General features: G+C 38.0%; 5 protein-coding genes across 5 annotated transcripts; 3 read left to right on the top strand and 2 right to left on the bottom strand.

Annotated features, from left to right (window-relative positions):
• Positions 1-1,218: 1,218 nt before the first annotated feature.
• Positions 1,219-3,228, top strand: LOC145233761 (uncharacterized). Its single transcript, XM_080098541.1, has 3 exons — positions 1,219-1,470; positions 1,957-2,062; positions 2,474-3,228. The coding sequence occupies exons 1-3, from the start codon at positions 1,284-1,286 to the stop codon at positions 3,150-3,152; spliced, it is 972 nt and encodes a 323-aa protein (XP_079954667.1). The 5' UTR covers positions 1,219-1,283; the 3' UTR covers positions 3,153-3,228.
• On the bottom strand, positions 2,474-5,580 carry LOC145233763 (dihydrofolate reductase-like). The gene is made up of 5 exons (XM_080098543.1): positions 5,435-5,580; positions 4,971-5,145; positions 4,390-4,497; positions 3,944-4,062; positions 2,474-3,594 (listed from the first exon to the last, which is right to left on the bottom strand). The coding sequence occupies exons 1-5, from the start codon at positions 5,518-5,520 to the stop codon at positions 3,510-3,512; spliced, it is 573 nt and encodes a 190-aa protein (XP_079954669.1). The 5' UTR covers positions 5,521-5,580; the 3' UTR covers positions 2,474-3,509.
• On the bottom strand, positions 5,565-6,422 carry LOC145233764 (peptide chain release factor 2-like). Its single transcript, XM_080098544.1, has one exon. It carries the CDS (start codon positions 6,256-6,258, stop codon positions 5,731-5,733), a length of 528 nt encoding a protein of 175 aa, XP_079954670.1. The 5' UTR covers positions 6,259-6,422; the 3' UTR covers positions 5,565-5,730.
• A 528-nt stretch (positions 6,423-6,950) lies between these two features.
• LOC145233178 (uncharacterized) lies at positions 6,951-11,312 on the top strand. The gene is made up of 4 exons (XM_080097853.1): positions 6,951-7,200; positions 8,037-8,145; positions 8,757-8,860; positions 9,712-11,312. The coding sequence occupies exons 1-4, from the start codon at positions 6,969-6,971 to the stop codon at positions 9,819-9,821; spliced, it is 555 nt and encodes a 184-aa protein (XP_079953979.1). The 5' UTR covers positions 6,951-6,968; the 3' UTR covers positions 9,822-11,312.
• A 187-nt stretch (positions 11,313-11,499) lies between these two features.
• Positions 11,500-15,623, top strand: LOC145234544 (uncharacterized). The gene is made up of 4 exons (XM_080099258.1): positions 11,500-11,503; positions 13,188-13,316; positions 13,784-13,924; positions 14,328-15,623. Exons 1-4 carry the CDS (start codon positions 11,500-11,502, stop codon positions 14,795-14,797), a joined length of 744 nt encoding a protein of 247 aa, XP_079955384.1. The 3' UTR covers positions 14,798-15,623.
• Positions 15,624-23,298: the final 7,675 nt, after the last annotated feature.

A 23,298-nucleotide genomic window follows, 5' to 3' on the forward strand; every position in this document is an offset into this window, starting at 1 on the left:
CAAGATACGTCATCCCCCGGATTATGCGTCATAACAAATAGTTTTTATGAATGGGCCAAACGCGACCGGCATAACCACTACGCAACCGTCTGGGCAAGTGTCCTTGTACAGTAAACCCGGAAAACATTTCTTCTTATTTTTAGTCGCGTCGCCTCCGGCGCAATTCCAAGCACCGCGTCACACTGATTGTGACGTCATCAAACGACTTTTTCTTTTAATCGATGAAAAACGCTTGCAAGTTTATGCGAATTACCGATTTTGGTTGATCGTGCATGTATGTTATTCACTAATTATTCAAATAGTTTTGACGTTTAATATAATTAGCTACATTTGGCGAATTTGATCACTATATAAATTCTTGTCGCAGTAGCAAACAGAGTGCTAATAGCTTTGGACAAAATAAGTTTAAGATAAGCTTTCTTACAGATGTAAAATTATTTGAGGTGTTTAAGAATCAGTTAATTAAAAAAGTAAACAGCGTAGCACTTAAAAGGATTTGTGCTTGATAGCAAAACCCCTCTAGTTATAATAACTTGCGTAGTGGCCATTTTTACTTTTATGCACAGTTTTACCTCTGTTCAAGGCAAAAAAACAACAAAATGACAAAAGCTTTATGTGGTTTAAGTCTTGCAAATATTTAATTGAATAGTTTAAACCAAAGTTAACGCTATTTTTTAATGTGAGTAAAGCTCAAATTGTTACCATACCAGAGTTTTGTTTTGCACCTAATTTCATGTCAGGGTCACGAACCTCGGTGCCGAATCACGTTATGACGTCACAAAGATAGGAAATTGGTGCGACTCTGTCGTTTCTGTTCTGTCATTACTACTACGAACAGCCCCAGGCAAAAACACACCGTCATAAACCATGAAATTGAGCTCGAAAGTTTTTGTTGTTGTGGTATGGGTAGTCTATAAAGGTCGCAGCTAGATGGGTGAGTCGATATGACGACCGATTGGTTCAGAAACTAATGGATACACAAAAGAAAAAGAATAAGGGATATATAAGTAGTATGTAAAAAGTTTAAGCAATGTTGCGCATTCAGTTGGGTTTGAGAAAGATAGCAAAGTCGTAGGCCTTACGCTTTGCTTAAAAACGTATTTTCTCCATTTAAACAAAGCCTAATTGTAAAGTGATTGTCATAATGTTATTGTTAATTTGAATGTGAATTGTTATTCTATGTCATATTCTAAAAGTTTTGCTTTTGGTAATTACGTTAAAATCTTATTTTCATTACAGAAACAGCATATTTATAACTAATCCAAATTAAAGTGTTTGTAAAAATGTACAAAATATGCTTGTTACTGATTTTATCCATTGGAATTACACAAGCACTCGAATGCTACCAACAACATCGGATAAAAAACGGACTTTTCATAAACGACCAATTTCGCCTTGCACCGTGTCCGAGCAGTGTTAAGGGGCCACTTGCTTGCCTACGAAGTGAAAAACAATTCGGTGGACCCGGCGGTAAGTGGTTAACAGATCAAAAAATATTCAAAACTTCTTGTTGAAAAAATGGTCGTTATATTTCGTTTTTATACGACTGAGAAATCACACTGCTTTTATTGGTTTATTGTCTAAAAATGACAATAGCCAAAAATGGCAAAACGTCAATATGTTTCATACCAATATGGTCTTTTTCTGAAGTATGTAAATGCATGTTATTGGTTTAAAAAATTGTTTTAAAATAATAATAATTGCAATTAAAGTGTATTTTGTCAGTAATTATAAACTAATTTTAGTAGTGTAGTCCTTTATATATGCTTGTATGTCCTTTGACCATGGCAAATGTCAAAAATACATAACGGCAATTTTTTACCCTGTAACAACAAACCATTTTTTCGCTGGCAGTCTGTAATCTTTTAGCTTACATGGGAATACAGCGTTTGGCTGAAGACTAATATTCCAAAGTTTTTTGCTTCAATTTTAATAAACATTCCTTTCTATATTTAGGTTTGGTAGTTTACGGCGAGTGCGTTCCCATAGCAACGTGCCTCAATATCAGCTGTTCATCAGCGATGCGTGTCGGTGGGTCGGACGGAGACTTGTCACATATTATGTAAGTTTACAGGAAACTAAACCAAACCTGGAAACCACCTTAGACAAGCGTGATCAACTTATAATTGCAGTGCGCGCTTTTTTGTCTATTTACAGAAGGCTTTGTACGTTAGTTCTCCTCAACCGGTGTCAAGTACTATTTTGACAAATAGTGCTAGGTGTGCCTCAGTTTAATTGCAACTTATGAGACCTTTATAAAATAGGAACATTTTGATACAAATTTAAAATGTTTCGACAGACCTACAAATAGCCTAGCGGCTGTTTTTATTAAAACAAACTCAAATATCTTGTTATATTCGTAAAATACAGAGGTTTCTGTGGGAAGAGTTTTGAAAGAAATCGTTTCAAAACACTGCTATAAAAAATGTGCCACAAAATTCAATCACGATTAAGATAGTATTTTTTAACACAGATTGAAAAACACTTGCAACGTGACTTGCTGTTACACTGATGGTTGTAACGTAGAAACAGTTGAGACTATTAACTCCAGAAGACGCCAAGAAATCATGGAAAATACACAAGAAGCACACCATGTCACCAGTAACTTACCTCCAACAACTTCAGGTAGTAGTACAACAGAAACAACTTCTAAAGAATCAACAACACCCAAAATCAAAGTAACGGCATCATCATCACCATTGAAAATAACATCTCCACCAACTACTGCAGTAACTACCTCACCAAAATCTGGAATGTCTACATCACAGACTTCTGCAGTAACCGCATCACCAACAACTGAATTAGCTACATCAACTTTCGCAGTAACTACCACATCATCTGCTGGCGTAACTGCAACTGTAGTTAAACGTCCGCAAGCAAGAACAACTAGGCCAGTGACTGATAGACGTACTTCTTCTTTAGCTCAAACTTCAGTAACTCAACAATCCACGATAATGGCCATTGTTACCAGTCAGTTCACTCAACAATTACACCATTCTACAAGCAACAGTGGTGGTACTGTGAGCTCACAAGACAGTACTGTGACGCAGGCTACCACCACTAGCGCCCCTGGTGGTAATTCTTCAATTGTAGTGGCGTCATTTCTTCAAACATGCGTCATGTTTCTGGTTGCAGTTTTCCTTTTTGCGTAACTTTTCTCATACGTTATTTATATTATTTATTTCTGCGATCATTTTGTATTGTATGCAATAGAAAATTTACGTCAAACTTGTTTTCACTAGGTCTAGTTACAAACTATAATCAAGGCATATAAATATAGCAGTATAGCAGTAGAATAGCAGTTTCTTACATTGAGGTATTTCAATGCATAACTAGCAGGCCTGCGAAAAATGGACAGCAAACTAAATGCTGGTACTCGAAGTACGTCAAAAAACGCAGCTATTTGTGATTGCAATGTAGGAAACATAAATGACACAACAAAATTAGTAACTAATAAACATATAAACTACGAAACACAGATGCAAGCTTTACACATTTAGTAAAGAAATTTAAGAGGGTTTATTTTTTTGGTAAACTTCAACTTTCCATTTAATACCGTTTTCTTCGTGTACACCCTGAGGTACGTTGTCAAATCTGAAACAAAAACAAACAATGCATCAAATTAATGGGGCAGAGATACTGGTTTTACAAAATTCCTCTGGGCAGGCAAATGCTACAACAACAAACAAACAATATGGATAGCTTTAAAGCAGCACTTGTATAAGGTTAGTTGTAGTTGTTAGGTACTAGTGTGAAGTAAAAACACATTACCAATAAGATACGAAGCAATGATTTATGGAGCTTGTGTGTTCAAAACTGGAAGTCAGTTGTTATTTTATGATTGTTAATTCAGTGCTTTATAAAAAAAGTGACATTGTAGGCAGTTTATTCAAAATTTACACCAGCATTTTAAACTCATATAAAGGTGTATATGTAAACTTACTGATCTGTTGGAAGCAGCTTAAATGTTTCATCCAGCTTGGGAAAAAATGTGTCACATTTAAAATCAGCCAGGACCCTTGTAAGGTAAACTTTACCACAGTAAGGAGACTCTTGAACAACCTAAAAGACACAATTTGAAGGTTTAACCCATCAATTGAAAAAAGTTTGTGTTACAATATCTATTTAAACAAATCACAGTATGCCATGCCTATTGAAGGTGTCATACCAAATATGCTGGCTGCAACACCTTTAATGGGCCTGACATACTGTGATTTCTATATGAGTGTGTCTTGATCGCTGGTCCGCATAGATGCTACAGGGCTAATCCCAGTTATGAGTTTATGTTTATCTTAAATGTATTTAAATAGTGAAAGCCATAATGGCAGATTTGAAAGTGAAATATGTTTTTGTTTTCAAAATACTATTTACAGTAGTATGTGTGCTTACTTTGTAAATGTCAGCACCTCCAATGTTGATTACTTCATGTATCTTGTCTTGCCATTGTTCAGATGATAAAAGTTGAATCAAATCTTCCAATGACCGAACAACAGCATCCTAAATTGTTTAATAAATTTAAGTTGATTAACCTAAACGTTGGTTTGTTATAAATAGTAAACTTGCAGTGATACCTGTTTTCCAACAAATGTTAATGTTTACAAAATAATTACATAATATGACTAATTTTATCCTATTAACGAGGGTTTAACAAAAAATTAGGGATAACATAGATATGCTTAAATCAGTTCTGATATAAAAAGTATGTTGCATTCCTAATATTTTATTGGGCAATAGCTTAATCATGTCTACAGATACAAATCGGTTTAACTTCATTAAAACATCAAGGCATTTATCCTTATGAATTCAAGATGTATATATTTTGACTTTGTGGCATCATCAAGTAACAAGCTGGGTGGTTCTAGTTAACAGTAAGTATACAGTATTGTCTACAGACACATAAGTATTATCATTTTCAGAAGGGTACAGTTTACAGTAAACCTTGTGATTTTTGATGATAATATTATTCATACCGCTCCAGGTGTGTCCAAAGGTAGTGTCCGACTCATAACAATGTTGTATCGATTTTTCATTGGTTTAAAAGACTTGGGGATGCTATCCCAATTTTTTCTTCCCATTACAATGGCATTCTTTTTGCCCTCCGGTGGTGATCCAGTTGATGCTTTGGTAAACCATGCCATTTCCTTTCTAACAAAATGTAGTTTTAAACATATTTTGCAATATAACTTTTGACTTTGTGACTTATAACATGGCAACCTAAATGTTAACAGCCTTTCACATTTAAAACCAATTACTTTCTTTTACACAAGAATAGCTTTAATGTGACAGTCTTGTCAAATGCGATTGTCTTTTTTGTGTCACAATGACTTAACTTTTTTGTTTAGAGAATACAAAATGTAAAATAAGTAGCATTGAACATCTGCAACTTACTGGTAAACTCAGATGCATTCAATTTAATTAGTAAAAAATATCATACCTTAACCTCCAAGGTAAACCACCATTAACTCCAATTCCCCAATTGTTGCAACAAGCAGCTAAGGAATGAATTTCAATATTTTTCATGTTGCCCAAAACAGTGAATTCCACACACAAAAAACAAATTAATCCTGATTTGGTTTAAAATACAAATGTAAATATAGTCGGAGATAAAAAATATGAAAAAGTTATTTTACACACAAGGAACAGTGCTCTTAATTTTTCATTTTTAAGAGAAGCCAAAGAGGTATGATTTTCTTAAAAAATGCAGATCATCAATAAACACATTTTTCCTTGTTAATAAATCAAAGTGTCTTCTTCACTTAATAATTTCTTCAAATTTATTTCTTTATCTTTTTGTTCTTGTATAATTTTTGCTTTTTCAGCTTTTCTTTCAGCTGCCTTTATTCTCTCTTCTTCTTCCATTACTTTGAAAATGCTTTTGTCGCCTTTTAGGTGAATATCTACAGCTTTGTGAAGCTTGGCCATCGCATGTGCCTTGTTTTCAGGTAGATTTCTATTCTCATCAGCACGAGCACTGATACCAGTAGGTTTATGAACCATTGTCACAAGCGAATTTGAACGATTCGCTTTTTGTCCACCTTTGGTTGACCCAGCATGGGTTGTGACATTAACATCTTTTTTGTTGATTTGAACAAGTTTGTTTTCTTTCTCAAGTTTTGCTATTAACTTTATAAGACTTCCAGCAGAACGAATGCTGTTGTGTTTTTGTTGTTGTGCAAAGAAGTGGGGGTAAAAAGTTACTTTACAGATTTGTAACGTTTTTGGTTTTATGTTGAGCGTACAAGTCAACAGTTTGTTCATTTTAGCAACAACAAAACACTTCTCAGCAGTACGTCTCCTCTATTTCAGTTGCATGTTTGCCACAAAACATTATAAACATGCATCTTCAAAAACACAATTTAATCATTCACGCAATGCTCGGGGAATTCCCCTCTACGTTTGCTCTTCAAATTGATCACTAGCGGCAGTATAATGAGCAAAAAAGATTTTGTTGAAATCGTGATCACGTTTTGTTAAGATTCATCGGCACGTATTTATTCAGTTTCGCCTTGTTTTAAAATTACGTAAAGTTACATGAGAATTTTTCTGTCGCGACAAAAAATGTCTGGTGATAAACATATGTAATCAGCATTTTTATGAAGCTGACAGCATGATATGTAGTCCAGGTGTAGTGGATTTTACAGGAATTTTGTAAAATAATTAGAAAGTATTATTGTTTACTTAAAGTAAATTGTTGTTGTTATTCTGTCTTAAGTAAAACTATGTTTAGAAAAGGTCTGTTACTAGCCCTATGTTTGTTTTATTTTTTGCTTTTTAAATCGCTGCACAAATTGTTTTAAAAATAAATGAAAATTAAGACGATTATCTATGCAGAGAACGTCTGCAATAATGATTTATATAAACACAATTTGCGAGGTTTCTGTAAGTGTAATTAGTAGATTGTGCCTCAATTTGCTTTTATAAATTACGGAACATATATGTCTTTCAGATCCTAAACTTAAATCTAAAAAATGTTGAAAACAAACTCGTCCCCGAATTCCGCTGCTGTTATGAGTTTTGGATGTTATCTGCTTTGCATTCTCTGCATGCTCCCGTTGGTTAGTGGCTTGACGTGTATGCACGGTTCAACCATGGTTGGGCCGATGGGAACCATCAAAAACATGACGACGAAGTCATGTGACGGGAGATTTCCCTATTGTGGTAGAGCGGAACTGTCGGCCACAATGCATGGCTTCATTGACGGTAAGATTTAAGTTTAAACAAAACTAACTAAACTGCTTCAATTCTTTTAAGACTGGTTGAAATAAATTGATTATGTACTAGACCTGTTATAACGCTTTTTATTCCAAATATGCTGACGTCAACAATAGAGCTGTGTTTCTCATCTTTACTCTTTTGTGGCCCAGATAATGTTTTACAAATGTATTTTGTTCTATTTTGTTAAAGTAACCCTCATTATGCTTTATGTTGTGATACAAATATATATATGGTTATTTTACATATATCAATCGGGGTGTTGTGTTGGAAAGACCTACTGTAAATAAACCGAGACCACACATTTTTGTCTCGCACAGTTGCACATTTTTAAACTACTCTACGACCCACACGAGAAACGTTAAAAGTATTTTTTGAGTTGCAGTACATTTTGACTTTACGTTTATCCAAACGACGTAAAATGGGTACAAATAAAAAATACAATGCTTTAGTAATATTGTTGCAAATGATGAACCAATTTGACTTTCAATTGCTACTAATAGTTTCCTAGAAGTCAAAATCACGTTTTAAACCTTGCTCGGTTTTAGGCATGACAACATCACGTGCAAGATTAGTGACGATTATTTTTCACAATTAACTTTTCCAAGTAACTTATTGGTGCAGACACGTTTGTTCGCACAATACGCTTTGAAATCTTAAGGTTGTTTCTCTTCACTTAATATTTTTACCTAGAATCTCTGAGATCACGTTTTGTGGCAATACTACATCATTTTATATAATACCTGCATCCATAGGTTCTAACAAACCTATTAGCATCAGAATTTGAAGTAGTGTTTAAAGTTTGTTTGATTTTTTCTTCTTAGTTGAGATTGTCCTGACCACATGCGTCAATTTGACAACTTGTCAAGACAATTCATGTTCATCCGTCGAAAGTCAATTTCCCGGTTCCGCCTCTCTTGGAATTGAATTGAGGTAAGTTTCGTAAATACACAACAAATGTTTATTATATTTATATTTCGTACTGGAAATAACCGTACAGCCGCTGGTAAAACAAGCTAGGTAATAAATTATAGGCATCTTTAGTTTTTTGTTTCCAAATGATCAACCCAAGTCCATGTGTGACCAAAGCAACATTTAAAGTGATTCCTGTATGCCGGTGAACATAAATTCAAAACTGGGATCAACCCTGAAGCGTCGATGCAGACCAGCGATAACGGCACACTCCTGTCGTAGGTTGGAATCCCACCGCGGGCTAGATTTTTCTAGCCTACGCCTTGCTTTATGGTGGTGAATGCTTAGTGACCGGCTGATTCCGTATGGCGCCATTAAACAGTAAGGCAAGGGTCACCAAACTACAGCCCGCGGGCAGAACCTGGCTCAAAGCCTTCGTCATTGCGAGCAAACAAAGGTTCTTGCTAGTCCCGCAAAGTGCGTCGTTAGTGCTATAAGCTATGTGGCCCTCGTATGTCATTTTAAATGTCATTCGGCCCGCTGTGAAAAAAGTTTGGTGACCACTAAGGAACCAAAAATCCTTGAATTTATTATCTTTTTATAAGTGCTCTTAAACTTTTTGTTCGTTTCAGAGCATGTGAAATGATTTGTTGTCAAAACGATTTGTGCAACAGGCTTCCGAAAATGCCTCCAATACCAGGAAGTAGCTCTACAACACAACCTCAAATAACTTACAGTAAGAATGTCATTATTAACCAACACAATTATGAATATCATGCACTGGCCGCTGTGTATTAGTTTGGTTTTTATTCACATAAATAGGCGTCTGCCAAGTGATTAGAATACGTGTCAGAATGAGTCGTTAATATTCCGCAAATATGTGGATAACGTGACAGTTGCATTTTATTGTGTGTGGCAATTTACACACGTTTAAATGTACGTATTTCACGTGTAAGGCTTATGGCAATTTCTTATTTCATGTACAAAACTATACGTTTTATCAAATATGGTTAACGACACTTACCCAAATCACAATGATTTTATTACTTTACATAGTAGTTTTCAATCTTTTTCATCCCGCGACCCATTTCAGCAACCAAATGTAACCTGCTATCCGCTTAATTTCTAATTTTTTTCATAAACAGTAGAATAAACTTTCACTTTGGTCAACGAGAAAGAGCCCGCTGGTCCTTGGTTTCATACACAAAGTATCTTATTACAACACACTGGCACACTTTACCTACCACAAGTGTTTTGACGTTCGTTTGCCCATGCGTTGCTGTCACACTTGCATTGAATTATCTTCTGTATAGTGACGTAATAAAGCATTTGTTTTGTACTGTAATGGTCATAATGGAACACAAATTAAGTTTAAATCAAATGGTTTGACCGTGTTATTCAGATGTTTTTATTTGTTACATTTATTTTAATTAATGTTTATCAAATGCCTCGCGATCCCTGGTAAAATGACGACCGACCCCCAAAGGGGCCGCGACCCACGAGTTGAAAACCACTTCTTAACAGATACGGGTTAAATATCTTTTTATGCTTTGATCCAAAGTTAAACAAATTCTTCGTTTATTCTAGCTCCTGTTCCGACTACAACGACACCAACTGGAGGATCTGCACGGCTCAGCGTTGGACATCACATGACCATTTTTGCTGTCATTTCTTCCTTTGTTCGCTTTGTTTTCTGACGTCACAAAGCTCCAAGCGATCACGTGTTAAACTCATAAAAATTATTGTGCCTCATAAAATACACATCATATAGCAATCATTACTATAAAAAGGTAAAATTTGAGCCAACTAATGTGACAATAGATTCGTTGTTTAAACTGGGTATAGGCGTCGTTTTGTGTCAACAAAAAGCGTTTCTCCACTCAATTCTGTAACGTCTCCTTTGTTGAGGCGAATCGCTTCAATGGTTTTCCATACGTTAGGTTGTATAGAGCGTAACGGGGTGAGGCTGCGGTACAGGAATTCGTCTTTTCAATCCAGTCTACTTTAGTCCCACTGAGAGAAAGACAGAGAATATTACAAGGGACTAAATTAAGATTTTTTAGCCAGTGCCAATTTCCCTACCAAGAATTTATTTGAAGTAGACTTTTCGGAATATGCAAAAGACGTCATAAGACAACTCGAATGGGGAAGAATTTTAATATTTTTATCGCAACTTTTTTGCTTGCGGTGTTTTGCGGGCCCAGTGGTAAGTATTTTCTGTCTGTTGTTTGTTCTTAAAAGTAATCATTAAAAAGTCATTGTTGTTTTCACAATGTTTCTTATTGTTACACAAATTGAATAGTTCGAATGTGTGACTCTTTAGTATTTAGTTTAATACTGTGTGCTAAACAATTTTTCTCCTACATATCACATAGCGCAGTGGTTCTCAACTGGTGGCCAATGATGACTTTAGGTGGTCCACAGGACGTCCACTAAATTTGGTAACCGACTGGAGATAATTGCATATTATACATTTAAATAGGGTCAAAATGTTAGCTGATAATAATTCTTTCTTACTTCTTGAAAATCGGTGCTAAAAAATTATGTTTCAAGCCAAAATGCTTGTCGCGTATGCGCACTTCAATCTTGCTCAAAAATGAAATAGTCTTCTCCTCGATATTATTTTTACTGGTCCTACTACCTGAAACGAGTTGAGAACTACTGGCATAGCCTGTCCGATTTAGAGAACAAAAGGTGTTTTATTGCGATGTCGTATGACACATAACAAAGGCCCTTTGCGCCTGGTGTAAACAACATACCACTTAAACGGAATCTGTGTAAGCTTTTAGACTTTAATGTCTCTTTTTCCGATTTTTTCGTTGTATAAAGCTCCACAACGTCTGTAATACCGCAATAATAGGAAAACAAAACATTTCCAATTACCACGAACTGTGTTTTGTCACGTCAAAAGGGTAATCAGATATTATTTCCAGTAAACAGCGTTTTGTTCTTGAATTTTCTGTTGTGTCAATGTTTCTTTGTAAATGTAATGTTCGTGCCATTTGTAATGAGTTTTGGCGTGATAAAAGTCACTTAACCTATCATTGACAATGTCAAATCGAAATATGTCAGATTGGTGCTTGTTTCATTTTGACCGGTAAGTTTGCGTTGAAAAATTTCTGCTGAAATTCTTTAATTCAGCAAAAAACTGGTTCAATCCAACACGTTTTTGAAAAAACAAACAGACTATAGGCTGTTCGATGTGTTTTCCGAAGAAATAAATTTGAATTGCTTTGCGATTATGTCAAGATTGTCTTAGCTTTGAAACATTCAAACGGATACATTTAGTATTTTTCTGCAATCACTTTTTGCACTTACCTATTGTATTATCATGATGTTGCATCACGAAAAGCTTATTACTATTCCTCAGTTAAAATGGGTAAGCGTCGACGTGTTTCAAACGATGTCGGTTGATAATGCCATAAGTCCCGTCTTATTATTATGAAAAAAAAATCCAATTATGTCAGAAAATATTTCGAAAAATACTGTTTATATATTACGATTTAAAAATTTAATCTCTGGAAAAAAACACAACTTAAATATATATTTTTCCTAACCGTAACAAAAAAGTTGAAAATGATTTGTTTCCTAAATAAGTTTGACAATTATTTGAGGTACTGTCCTGTAACATAATGGTCATATTTTTCAAAAATGCATTTTGAATTTCGAGTTTTTAGTTTTGTCACCTTTGAAGGTAAATCGTGACAGGTTGAGAAAAAAATCAGGCAATGGTACAAATCGTGATCAACTTTCGCACGCACAACCGTTGTTTGACGTGACCAACTTCACTACAACTGTAGTGGAATTTTCACTTTTAGGGGTATTAATTTTCAGTAGGTTTTCAACGCAGTTAAAACTGCATGATTTAATCTAGCGGGTTTTCAAACTGGGGTCAACGATTCCTTAGGGGTCCGTCAAGGGATTTTTAGAGGACCATTAAGACATTGAACTGTATTAGTTAAACTTTTACGTGTAAATACGTCTCCTGCGACAAGAAGTGATCCTTAGCTTTATTGTTAGGTGACAAAATAAGACGATCGTTCGCTCACAGTTTCATTATTGTTTAATAAATTGCTCTAGAAACTTTATCACGCGAGGTAATCTTCCGAAACAAACTAAATTTATCCCACACGCTGTTGTTGAAATACTTTTGCAAAGAATGAATTACCTTTAAGTGGCTAACTCCACAGTCTATTTTATTAAGAATTTTTCTTTTTCATTAACATATTGAGCTTGGACCGCGAATTCTAAGAGGCCGTTATGACACAAAAATTGTAAAAAGTTTGAGAACCACTGATTTAATGCATAGTAAAAATAAACTATATGTCCATTTGGCCAAAACTCTCAAAACAGTTTTTCCAATTTTAGCATTTGAGTTGCGCAACCCCTTGCCACGTCATGGTAGGGCATATAAACGCACACTAGCTCTTTTTTCACAGCCCCATTCTTCTCCAGGTAGGCTAATCGGTAGGTTGAAATGTTCCGTCACTGTTGGTTAGCAACGTACCACAGTTTGTCACGGTTGGTAAACAGCCTAACCCTTTCCACTGTTTTTCTCTATTTTCGGCCCACTGAAACCAACTGAAGTGAAAAGAACGCGGTATTTGTTCCCCTAGTCTCGTGACGCTTGTTTTTTTGTATTTGTCGAGCTTGGACATTATGTTCAATGTTATTGGAACCTTAACCATCACTTTAGGGTAGTGGTCTTATTAATAATCCAAGACCATAGCGGAAATGTAACACAGTGTTCTGCTTTATAACATCACAAAATTAAAATAGGCGTAATTTTTATTACTTGACACACCTAACCAGTACCAACACCCAAAAGCATATTGTTAATCTATTTCATTTTAAGCTGCCGAACTCTTTAAATAATAGAACGATATGTAAATACTTGCTTCTTTATTTTAAAATAGAATAATTTAAAGATGGCATTTTATTCCAAAAGTATTGTATGAATCAATCTTTTACTGGTTGGATAATACTTTTCCTACAATTTTAAATAAAGAGCTTGTGCAGGTACGGTTAAAGTTGATTAAACATTTGCCTTTGTTGTTTTTCAGTGACCCGTGGGCAAACCAGTCAATTACAGATAAACATTGCAAACTGCGACACACCAGAATGTATAGCATTTGTGCAAGAACTACTCGCAAACCTTTCAGAATCATCTGGACTCAACTTAACATCAGCAGGTGAATGAAGCTTTTTTTATTATGCTTGATACTTTGTAACTTGGTTAATCGTCTAAAGCTTAAGAAGAATCTTCGGGTTCAAAAATAAGGTTTTGTCTTAGCTGTTAGGGCAGTTTTGCATGTTATACCACATCCCTTGTTTAAACCTAATTTTAAACAATGGCTGTTTGGTATTTAGTGCACTGAAAGTTCATGCAAAATGGCTGGCTGTACCTGTTTTTAGTCGCTTGCTTCAGGCGTCGCAATAATAACTTAGTCTTACTTTAATGTATTTAAGCGCCGCTTGAGTTGCAATGCTTCGAAGGACAGCGCTGTAATCAGCAAAAAGCGCCGGTTAAATAGATTTTTCCCCTAGTTTACATGTAGACACTTTGGAACTTATATACATATCTAGAACGTTGTAAGATTACTTAAACACTACTTTACTGAATACTGAAGTGGTTTAAATACCATTTTTCTTTTACTAGATTTGAATGAATGTGCACAAACGGACAGAGGCAACTGTTCGGAGTTTGCCGCATGCATCAATACGCTTGGATCATTCACGTGTGAATGCTTGCCAGGATTTACCGATGACAACCCAACAAATCCCGGCAGACAATGCACAGGTATGACGTAACAATACATGTTTGTTGTAAACGAACAGAAGTTTTCTAGACATTCTGTTTCTTTACGCTTGAATAACAAGTAAAAAGTGTCGATTTTGTATTTTTGTCCAATTTTTATTGTTTTGTTCTAGGTTTTTAATGTTTGTCCATAAATTATTACTAAATTGTGTGTGGCATCTAAAGTAAACGGTATAAAGGCCTGTTGCTAATACTTTTAAGTGCATGAAAACCGGTTTCTGGACTGATCTGACTTCGAACATTTATAGGTACAAAGTTTGCGAACCGTTTGTTATGTATAAACGTTTTTTAGTTGTACGACTAGATTAAATGTGGACCTTGATCATTATTAGATTAAATTCGTGTAGCGCTTTCGTCAATTGTTGGGTTAACTTGATTTTTACAGACGTTGACGAGTGCTTTGCTGGCATGGACAACTGCCTCAGCGAGTTCAGCAACGGACGGTGCAACAACCTCAACGGAAGTTTCGAGTGTGGTTGCCAGGCCGGTTACCAAGGCGACGGCGTGACGTCATGCTCTGACGCAGACGAATGCTTGTCGATGCCCTGTGGAACAGGCCAGACGTGCACCAATACCGTTGGCAGCTTTACCTGTCAATGTGGACCCGGCTTCGAATTGCTCATGGGCACGGAGATGTGCACAGATATAAATGAATGCGCGGTTGGAACAGCGATATGTGGTCCCACGGCAACCTGCGTTAACAACGAAGGCTCCTACGAGTGTGTCTGCCCTATGGGCTTTACCACTGACGGGGCGGGCGGTTGCATTGATATCGACGAGTGCTCTTTACCCATAAGCACCTGTTTACCAACGCAAGACTGCTTTAACACCCAGGGATCGCGCTTTTGCGGGTAGGATGAAACTAAAAACGTTGGAATCAATAAAATGTTTCTTGACCGATTTGTCTGTTGCCTTGATGAAATTTCGTTTTACCAGGGTTTGACGCATAACTGGTTGGACGTTCATTAAAAAAATCCCTTATTAAGAAAAATCCTGTTTTTTTTTATATTTTAGACATAAAATCTAATATGTTCTGGGCAGAATACACTTGTTCATCTAATTTTGTTACAATTTTTATTATTATTTTGTTTGTGAACATTTATCTTTTTTTGTATATTATACACCATAGGCGCCGAGTTTTACAAAAATGCAAGGGGGCGGACATTAAATATGACGTCACTTGTCACTTTATGTGACGTCACTAATGCGTGTAACCACAAGAACTCACATTCAAAGCCAAATAAACTTTCCATAGAAGTAATGTTTAATTCGCAATTGCAACATGTTGTTGTAATCATTTGGCTTTGCAGTTCATTGGCTTAGCAACGAAAAAATGTTACGTCAAGTTTAATCTTTTATTACAACACATTTGCACTGTACACAATAATGGCCCAACATTCACTGGCAGACAATTGTGTGTTTGACGTCATAAACAAAGCACTAAACAAACCCGGTTGCAGTTTTAAGCCACGTTTTGTGGCTGTGTCGCCAGCACGTTTGTTTAAAAGCAAAATTGTTCCCAATTTTCTTCAGATTTGACTATATTTCGTACGTTACCGTTACAAACTAACCAAAATATCCACGGTGGCCGCCACCGTGCTTTAAAAGCCCAAGGTGGCGGCGCCACGCCGCCACCGCCTACTCGGCGCCTATGTTACACACCCTAATAGAGTAATAACAATAAAAATCAGATTTTTTAGCTTAAACATATTTTATGCATTTAAGGTGCAAAGAGGGCTACCAACTATCCTTTTTCGGAGGTTGCTTTGACATTAACGAGTGCGACACCGATGCGAACACTTGCAATGCCAATGCTACTTGTATCAATACACCTGGTTCATTCAATTGTTCCTGCGATACATGTGACCTTGTCAACGAATGCGAAAATAGCGCACTCAATAATTGCCCAGATAACTCGGTCTGCACAGATATCGAGTTTGGCTATACCTGTGCCTGTGCAGCAGGATTTTTTCGTAACACCGACGGTAACTGTGAGGATATTGATGAATGTGGTCCAGGTTCAGTGATCTGTCACCGGCTGGCTATGTGTACGAACACCGCTGGTTCCTTTTCATGCGTGTGCCCTTCCGGTTATTCGTTGAATGGAACCAACTGTGTGGATAAAAACGAGTGCAATGACGCCAGCATGTGTACAGAAAACAGTGATTGCATTAACACCCCGGGAGACTTCGAATGCCAGTGCCAATCAGGCTTCGAATTAAATGGAACACTTTGCTCAAGTAAGCGTCACTATTAATAATTAGTTTGTTAGTTTAACAAAAAACTGTCGCTTGTCCGTTCGTTGGTTCGGAAGAAATCAAAACGACAGTTTCACTACTGGATAGAAACCATCAACAACAAGGGTTAAACTGACGATCACAGTTTGCTTTTGCTACTATAAAACAGTAAAACCAATACGATAAAATCGGTGGTTAAAACTGAATCCGACGATTCATGTGAAGCAATATGTATTTCGCCAAAGTGGCATTATCAATTCCTCATTCAAATAGAATTAGTTCGCAAGCTTCGGTTTGCCGCATTGTTCGGCCGAATTACTCATTTTGAATCCATAATGTACCATACTGTACTTTGTAAATTGTTTATTTGTTTGTGTGGAACCTTTTCTACATTTGTAATTTGTTCTTAGATATTGATGACTGCATTTCATCGCCTTGTGTGAACAACGGCACTTGCATGGATGGAGTAAATGAGTTCAGTTGTTCCTGTCCTGGCGGTTTTGCAGGAAGCAACTGTTTCATCAGTAAGTACCAATAGCTCTACCTAGCGGCCAAACTTGTACCGCATGTAAAATCGTGAGGGGCACAAAAGTGGGTGTTCCTTTTACAAGGTTATTTTGCTTTGCGAGATGCTGTAAACCGGCTTTGAGGTGTAAGAAATGTATATGGCTATCTGGGTAAATTGCAACTACAGGTTGTTGTCATATAAAAATGCAGTTTTTATGTCATAATGCACCAACCTCACCCGCTATTTGGAGTCCCCGTCACATAACGCTTATAGTAACGTTGTAGATGCAGCGCATTTACCATCTGTTCACCAATTGTGCCTTCTACTTCGGCGCGCTTTATAACGTCTCAACATTGCGCAGCTATTTCTTGCCTAATGAATATCTCGGCGCCATTGTGATGCTACGATTGTTTTTTTTTCAATAGGGGAAAGCACTTTTTACTTCCAGATAGTTTTGTAAGTCATGAATGCACCACCTTCATGCGGTTTACTATATTGACTGCCACGTTTAAGGCGGGGTACGCATGTGTTTACGACAAGGGTCGTCACAGCTGTAACCAGTTTGATAAATACATATATCACACGGAGCATACGAGGCAGGCAACTGTGCTCGTGATTTGACTTTCGATGGGTTCACCACTGAGCCTGTGTAGCTCAATTGGTAGAGCGTGAGTCCTGGAAAGACTCCTGTCGTTGGTCTCACCGCTGGTTAGATTTTAATCCCACCGCTGGTTAGATATTTCTATCCTACGCCTTGTCATATGGTGAATGCTTGGTGACAGACTGATTCGGTATAACGCCTTCAATAGAACTGGCGTACTATGATCACGGTATGATTTTCATATCACCTAAGGCAGTGGTTTCCAACCCTTTTGTCCTATGCACCCTTTTAGTCGATATTAAAATCTAATTCCCCGCACAAATTTAGTTTGTCAAAATATCGTTTACATTAATATTTTAATGCAATTCTTAGAACAGAAACTAAAATCTCGGTTATAAGCTCTATAAGCTATAATATGCCTCTTTGTATGTCTATGTACTATATATCATGAACTTTACTGAAAAATAGACACAGACAACCAGTAAGAGATTAATATTATGACACAAATTCCCCCCTAGTGTGGAATTCCCCCCTGGTTGGAAACCACTGACCTAAATGTTCACCGAATGCAAGGTCTTTAGGGCTTAGCTACATTATACAATATAATGTAACAATTATCAATTTATTCCACAGTGCTCAGTGCCCTTACTCTCACCATCAACGGAACGTTCACCCCTGACCTTGCCAATTCTTCAAGTGCAGCATTTATTGCATTAGCTGCTCGGGTCCGAGACCAGGTATGAGTGACACAGAATCTAAATCAATTATTCGTATCTGATGGCAAAGTGTGTTGCGATATACAATTTGTTTGTAGAACTTTTAAATGCATTGTCTGGGGTTAATTTGTGAAGTGAAACTCTTTACCAACGTGCAGTATACATTTAAACTTACTTACATGTTTATTTCAACATCACCTTTAAAAACTGTTTTCCAGATCCTTCGGGGCTTGGCTGAGGCCGGGATTCCCGCTGCTATGGTAACCATCGACCAGTTTCGCAGGGGCAGCATAATGGTCGATGCAACGGTTGGATTTGAAATGGAAATACCGTCTGCTGATGTCATTCAGGCTTCGTTACCCGACCTGGAACCCGTGTTAGAACGTAAGTACCCTCGCTTAATAAGAGATATCACTTGTTGGCGTTGGATTCTTGAACTGATAACGTCGAATAAACTAAATGTCCTTTTTCCTATTACCTAAAATGGACTGATTACTTATAATCAGGGTTGCCATCAACATAGATCCCAAAATTAGAACAACCGAAAAATTAACATTTAAATAATGCGAAACGAAACAAACCTGTTTTTGACCAGAAGTCCTGTTCCTTCTTGTTGTATAAGTACATACCTCACGACAGCTCAGGCCTAGGTTTACTTTTATTTGTAGCATGGATTTGACTTTTGTTGAAAATAGGATAATATAAGGACTGTCAAAAAGTCAAAACAACAAGGACATTTCTTAGAAATAAGGACAATAAATTTTTCTAAGACATTGATCTTCAAAATAAAAAAAATGTTCTAAAAAAGGACGATATGGCAACCCTGGTTATAATCAAGGCTTTAACGCCCAAATGAGGCGCTTCACTAAGTTTATCGCTGTGCGGACCTTTATGAAGGTAAAAATGGCGTTTTCCCCCTTTTTTCATGTTTTGAATGCTTCTACCTTCTAAATGCTCCTCCTCAACGTAACTCGATCTAACTTATAAAAGTTTGTCTTGAAAGGCATTTGGTTCTAATCATAAACACAAATTAAGTGAAACTGAATTTACTACGTACATTTTCACAAATCTAAAAGGAATGACATGGAATTCTACGTTGTTTTATCAGCGTATATTTGTTTACGATATAAGCTTACCTGAGACTTATGTGCCATTTTTCATGCAACAAAGGCTACATACATATTCCTACATTACTTTTCAGCTTTTGTGGATTGCTCAACTCTTGGGTGTCTTATTGGCCGCTGTGTCCAACCTGGTTCTGGGTCTGCCTATTGCATATGCGATACAGGAATCACTGGCCGGTTATGCGAACAGGGTAAGACTATTTTCCCTAAAGCGGAATCCCACACTAGTTTTAAATTCGATTGTAACTTTATGAAATGTTAAAATGTAAGGTATGAAACACTTTTCGTCTGCTTGTAGATTCTTTGTTCAAGCGTTAAGTTCAAACAAGACGCGGTCAATTAAATATCACTTGTTGGAAGAGCGTTTCGTTTTGAAACGTTTTTATTGGTAATCGGTTATTTCGTTTAGTGACATTGGGTCGTAAATTTCAAACACAGTCATTTGTACAAAAATCTGGATAATCACACAATCTGGTTAATTGCATAAAACCCTTTACAACTTGTTTTGTGCTGAATCTTATTTATATGAAATACAGAGGCCAAATGTTATAAATACTTACGGGTTTTGATTTTTTAGAAATTATTTCTTGCGAGTTTGTAACTTGTCAGAACAATGGATCGTGTATGCAAAACGCCTCGTCACTTTACTGCTCCTGTCCTAGTGGTTTTACTGGTGAATTTTGTGAAGAAAGTAAGTTGGCATCCTTCTATGTATGTTTGTGGTGTCAAAATATCCTGTACCTGGCTTACAAGTCAAAAAAATTCACTGACGAATCAATGTTAACTGCGGTTTTTATTGATGTTGATTTAAGGTGCTTTTTTGCTGTAAAACAACTTGGAAAGGTCAACAAACATCCTTGAAACTAACTTATATTCCTGTTTTAGTGACTGTTACTTGTGAGTCCAGCCCTTGCTTGAACAATGGGTCTTGCATGGTTGCCAATGAGTCTGACCTCATTTGCGCTTGTCCTGAGGGTTTTACTGGTGAATTTTGCGAGGAGGGTAAGTTACGTTAAGATGTCTTGTAATGTTATAACTATTCTATTTGCTCAAAGCAAAATGTTGAGTAGTTTAATTGTCCAATACCGCTTTAAATTGTATTGTTTTTGACTTAAACCTATGCAATACTATTCAAGTTTTTGTGAAAAAAACGACATAATTATGACAATCTAGTTATAGTATGGTTGAAGATGATTGGATTTTGAGGTTTTTGGTACAGGTTTTTGAGTCCAGCCTTTTACATAAAATCCGCTATAATCCATGATAACAAAAGACTCGAATGCGGTCGTACAAACCAAAGTAGCAGTAACAGCTTGTAAGGTACCTTGCAATTGTTTTGCAGAAGAAGTTCTTGAATGCAACAACGTTTGTCACGAAAATGCGACTTGCGTGAACTGCAATGGAACTTATGATTGTGTTTGTAACAAGGGATTCGTGGGCGACGGCGTATTCTTCTGCAACAGTAAGTTCATGTCTTCATTACTTCACACTTGCAATACTTGTGATCAAAAAATAGGAGCAATGATCTCATCTTTTTCTTGGTGGATGTTTGCATTTTTTGGGCATTTAGACTAGATGTAAGAGGAGAAACAACGTTAGGCATCGCCATTATCAGCATTTAACACTATTATTACCAGCATACAAAACACTATTACCAACATTTGAACGTTTTTGTCAAACTAATTGCTTACCTAATTTATGTTTCTTTACAAGAGTTGTGGATTTCATTTTGGTTAATATGTAACGAAAGTATTAAGCCACCAACCTATACAATTTTAGATCCAGAGGCCCGGTTTCATGTGTTTAATTACGCCAGGAAAATATGTGACGTCACGTTGTGTATTTTTTGCTTGCTACTTGGTGTTTTATGACAAAGTGACAACAGAATCCAATCCGTTTAAGCCATGACAAAATTCATTTGAAAACCATCCAAAATGTTTCATAAAATTAGCAACTATTTTTGATCAAGTTGCATTTCAAGTGTTTTGTGTCCTGGAACACATGATTTCGTGTTATCATTCATGGTTAAGAATCCGTTTTAGGAATTTAACCACTAACGTTTTGCAGGATCATGTCCACCTCCTCCTTTGATGATTCCACCTCCACCACCCATGCCATCAAACTTCAATACATCACCACCGCCTCTTCTGGCACCACCACCACCTCCTCCAAGCGGTATATCTGACAAGAGTCCACCTCCTCTTTTCCTGCCTCCTCCTCCGCCACCTCCGGCAGGTGTATCAAACAGGAGCCCTCCTCCACTCTTTATTCCTCCACCACCACCTCCTCCGGACACGGGATCTTCATCCAGATCTCCACCTCCGCTCTTTATTCCTCCACCACCACCTCCACCGGACATGGGATCGTCTTCCAGATCACCACCTCCTCTTCTACTCCCACCACCACCACCTCCTCCGGATACGGGATCTTCATCCAGATCTCCACCTCCGCTTTTCATCCCGCCACCACCACCTCCTCCGGACATGGGATCGTCTTCCACATCTCCACCTCCGCTCTTTATTCCTCCACCACCGCCTCCTCCAGGCATGGGATCTTCGTCCACTGCACCACCCCCTCTCCTACTCCCACCACCTCCTCCCCCTCCGGACACGGGATCTTCATCAAGATCACCACCACCTCTTTTGCTCCCACCACCACCGCCGCCTCCACCATCGCAGTCAGGTTCCTCCTCTGGTCCACCACCTCTATTCCTTCCTCCACCTCCTCCACCACCAGGATCTCTAAACGCTAAAACAACTCCTCCACCATTGTTGCTCCCACCACCACCGCCGCCTCCAGAAACTGGAAACATGAGAGGAACTCCTCCACCGCCTCTTATTCTTCCTCCACCACCCCCACCAGCAGACTTTGATCTCACATCGTCTCCTCCTCCACCACTCCTGCTTCCACCACCCCCTCCACCAGCTGACTTTGACATCAGAGGCACAAATTCACCACCTCCACCATTGATGCCACCTCCACCGCCACCCGATTTTGGAATGACAGGTGCCGCTGTGCCACCACCTCCTCTGATGCCACCACCGCCGCCACCACCAGTTGACACCGCAACCAGTGTGCCACCTCCACCACTGATGCCACCACCGCCGCCACCACCAGCTGACACCGCAACCAGTGTGCCACCACCTCCTCTGATGCCACCTCCGCCGCCCCCACCTGTTGACACCGCAACCAGTGTGCCACCGCCACCGTTGATGCCACCACCACCGCCACCACCAGTTGACACCGCAACCAGTGTGCCACCGCCACCCTTGATGCCACCTCCGCCGCCACCACCAGTTGACACCGCAACCAGTGTGCCACCACCTCCTCTGATGCCACCACCGCCGCCACCACCAGTTGACACCGCAACCAGTGTGCCACCACCTCCTCTGATGCCACCTCCACCACCACCACCAGTTGACACCACAACCAGTGTGCCACCGCCTCCTCTGATGCCACCACCGCCGCCACCACCACCTGCCAATGATTCAAGAGTACCCCCACCACCCCTTTTGGTGCCACCTCCCCCACCTCCCCCTGGATTTACAATGTCTCCTCCACCTCTCATGCTTCCACCACCTCCCCCATTCCCTGTGGATGTGGTAAGTATTTAAAGCAGTCTGCTTTAAAATATTATCCTAATCCTTCACACAAATTTCAGTGTGTAAAACATCCATAACAGTATATTTTTTAAAGTTTTGTTTATAGTGGTGCTCAATTCTGCAAAGAGATAATTTCTTGCATTAAAAAGATTAACAACTTTTTTTAATCGCAGTGTGAAGACGGATTTGAATTTAACAACGACACTTGTGAATGCGTCCGTAAGTACCATAAATACTTTGTATCGTGCTTTTCAAACTTAAACAGAAAGTTTCTATTTGGTTTCTTATTAAGCTTTGTTGTCAGTGTGACTTGTGCTTTTATGTGTACACCCTTCCACAAAATTTCATTCTGTTTTTAGCGATTGCGTCTTGTGAGTTTATCACGTGCAATAACTCGGGATCATGTGTATCAAATGGAACATCTGCTTACTGTCTCTGTCCAGAAGGTTTTACTGGAGATTTTTGTGAACAACGTAAGTTGATTGAACGTAAGCACTTTAATATCAGTAAATCAATTTAATTCGTATCTTTGTGACTCGAACTCATGGAGAAACGTTTCCATGTCACT

The sequence above is a fragment of the Phallusia mammillata genome, chromosome 6 (genome assembly GCF_965637545.1).
Source record: "Phallusia mammillata chromosome 6, kaPhaMamm4.hap1.1, whole genome shotgun sequence".
Classification (NCBI taxonomy): domain Eukaryota; kingdom Metazoa; phylum Chordata; class Ascidiacea; order Phlebobranchia; family Ascidiidae; genus Phallusia; species Phallusia mammillata.

Excerpts from the sequence above, each read along its gene's own strand:
- LOC145233761 (XM_080098541.1), top strand. The coding sequence starts at position 1,284 with ATGTACAAAATATGCTTGTTACTGATTTTATCCATTGGAATTACACAA. Across the intron at positions 1,471-1,956 it reads ACAATTCGGTGGACCCGGCG|GTTTGGTAGTTTACGGCGAG; the intron begins GTAAGTGGTTAA and ends TTCTATATTTAG. Across the intron at positions 2,063-2,473 it reads GGAGACTTGTCACATATTAT|ATTGAAAAACACTTGCAACG; the intron begins GTAAGTTTACAG and ends TTTTTAACACAG.
- LOC145233763 (XM_080098543.1), bottom strand. The coding sequence starts at position 5,520 with ATGAAAAATATTGAAATTCATTCCTTAGCTGCTTGTTGCAACAATTGG. Across the intron at positions 5,146-5,434 it reads GGTTTACCTTGGAGGTTAAG|AAAGGAAATGGCATGGTTTA; the intron begins GTATGATATTTT and ends ACATTTTGTTAG. Across the intron at positions 4,498-4,970 it reads CTTTGGACACACCTGGAGCG|GATGCTGTTGTTCGGTCATT; the intron begins GTATGAATAATA and ends TAAACAATTTAG.
- LOC145233764 (XM_080098544.1), bottom strand. The coding sequence starts at position 6,258 with ATGAACAAACTGTTGACTTGTACGCTCAACATAAAACCAAAAACGTTA.
- LOC145233178 (XM_080097853.1), top strand. The coding sequence starts at position 6,969 with ATGTTGAAAACAAACTCGTCCCCGAATTCCGCTGCTGTTATGAGTTTT. Across the intron at positions 8,146-8,756 it reads TCTCTTGGAATTGAATTGAG|AGCATGTGAAATGATTTGTT; the intron begins GTAAGTTTCGTA and ends TGTTCGTTTCAG. Across the intron at positions 8,861-9,711 it reads ACAACCTCAAATAACTTACA|CTCCTGTTCCGACTACAACG; the intron begins GTAAGAATGTCA and ends CGTTTATTCTAG.
- LOC145234544 (XM_080099258.1), top strand. Across the intron at positions 13,317-13,783 it reads ACTCAACTTAACATCAGCAG|ATTTGAATGAATGTGCACAA; the intron begins GTGAATGAAGCT and ends TTCTTTTACTAG. Across the intron at positions 13,925-14,327 it reads TCCCGGCAGACAATGCACAG|ACGTTGACGAGTGCTTTGCT; the intron begins GTATGACGTAAC and ends TGATTTTTACAG.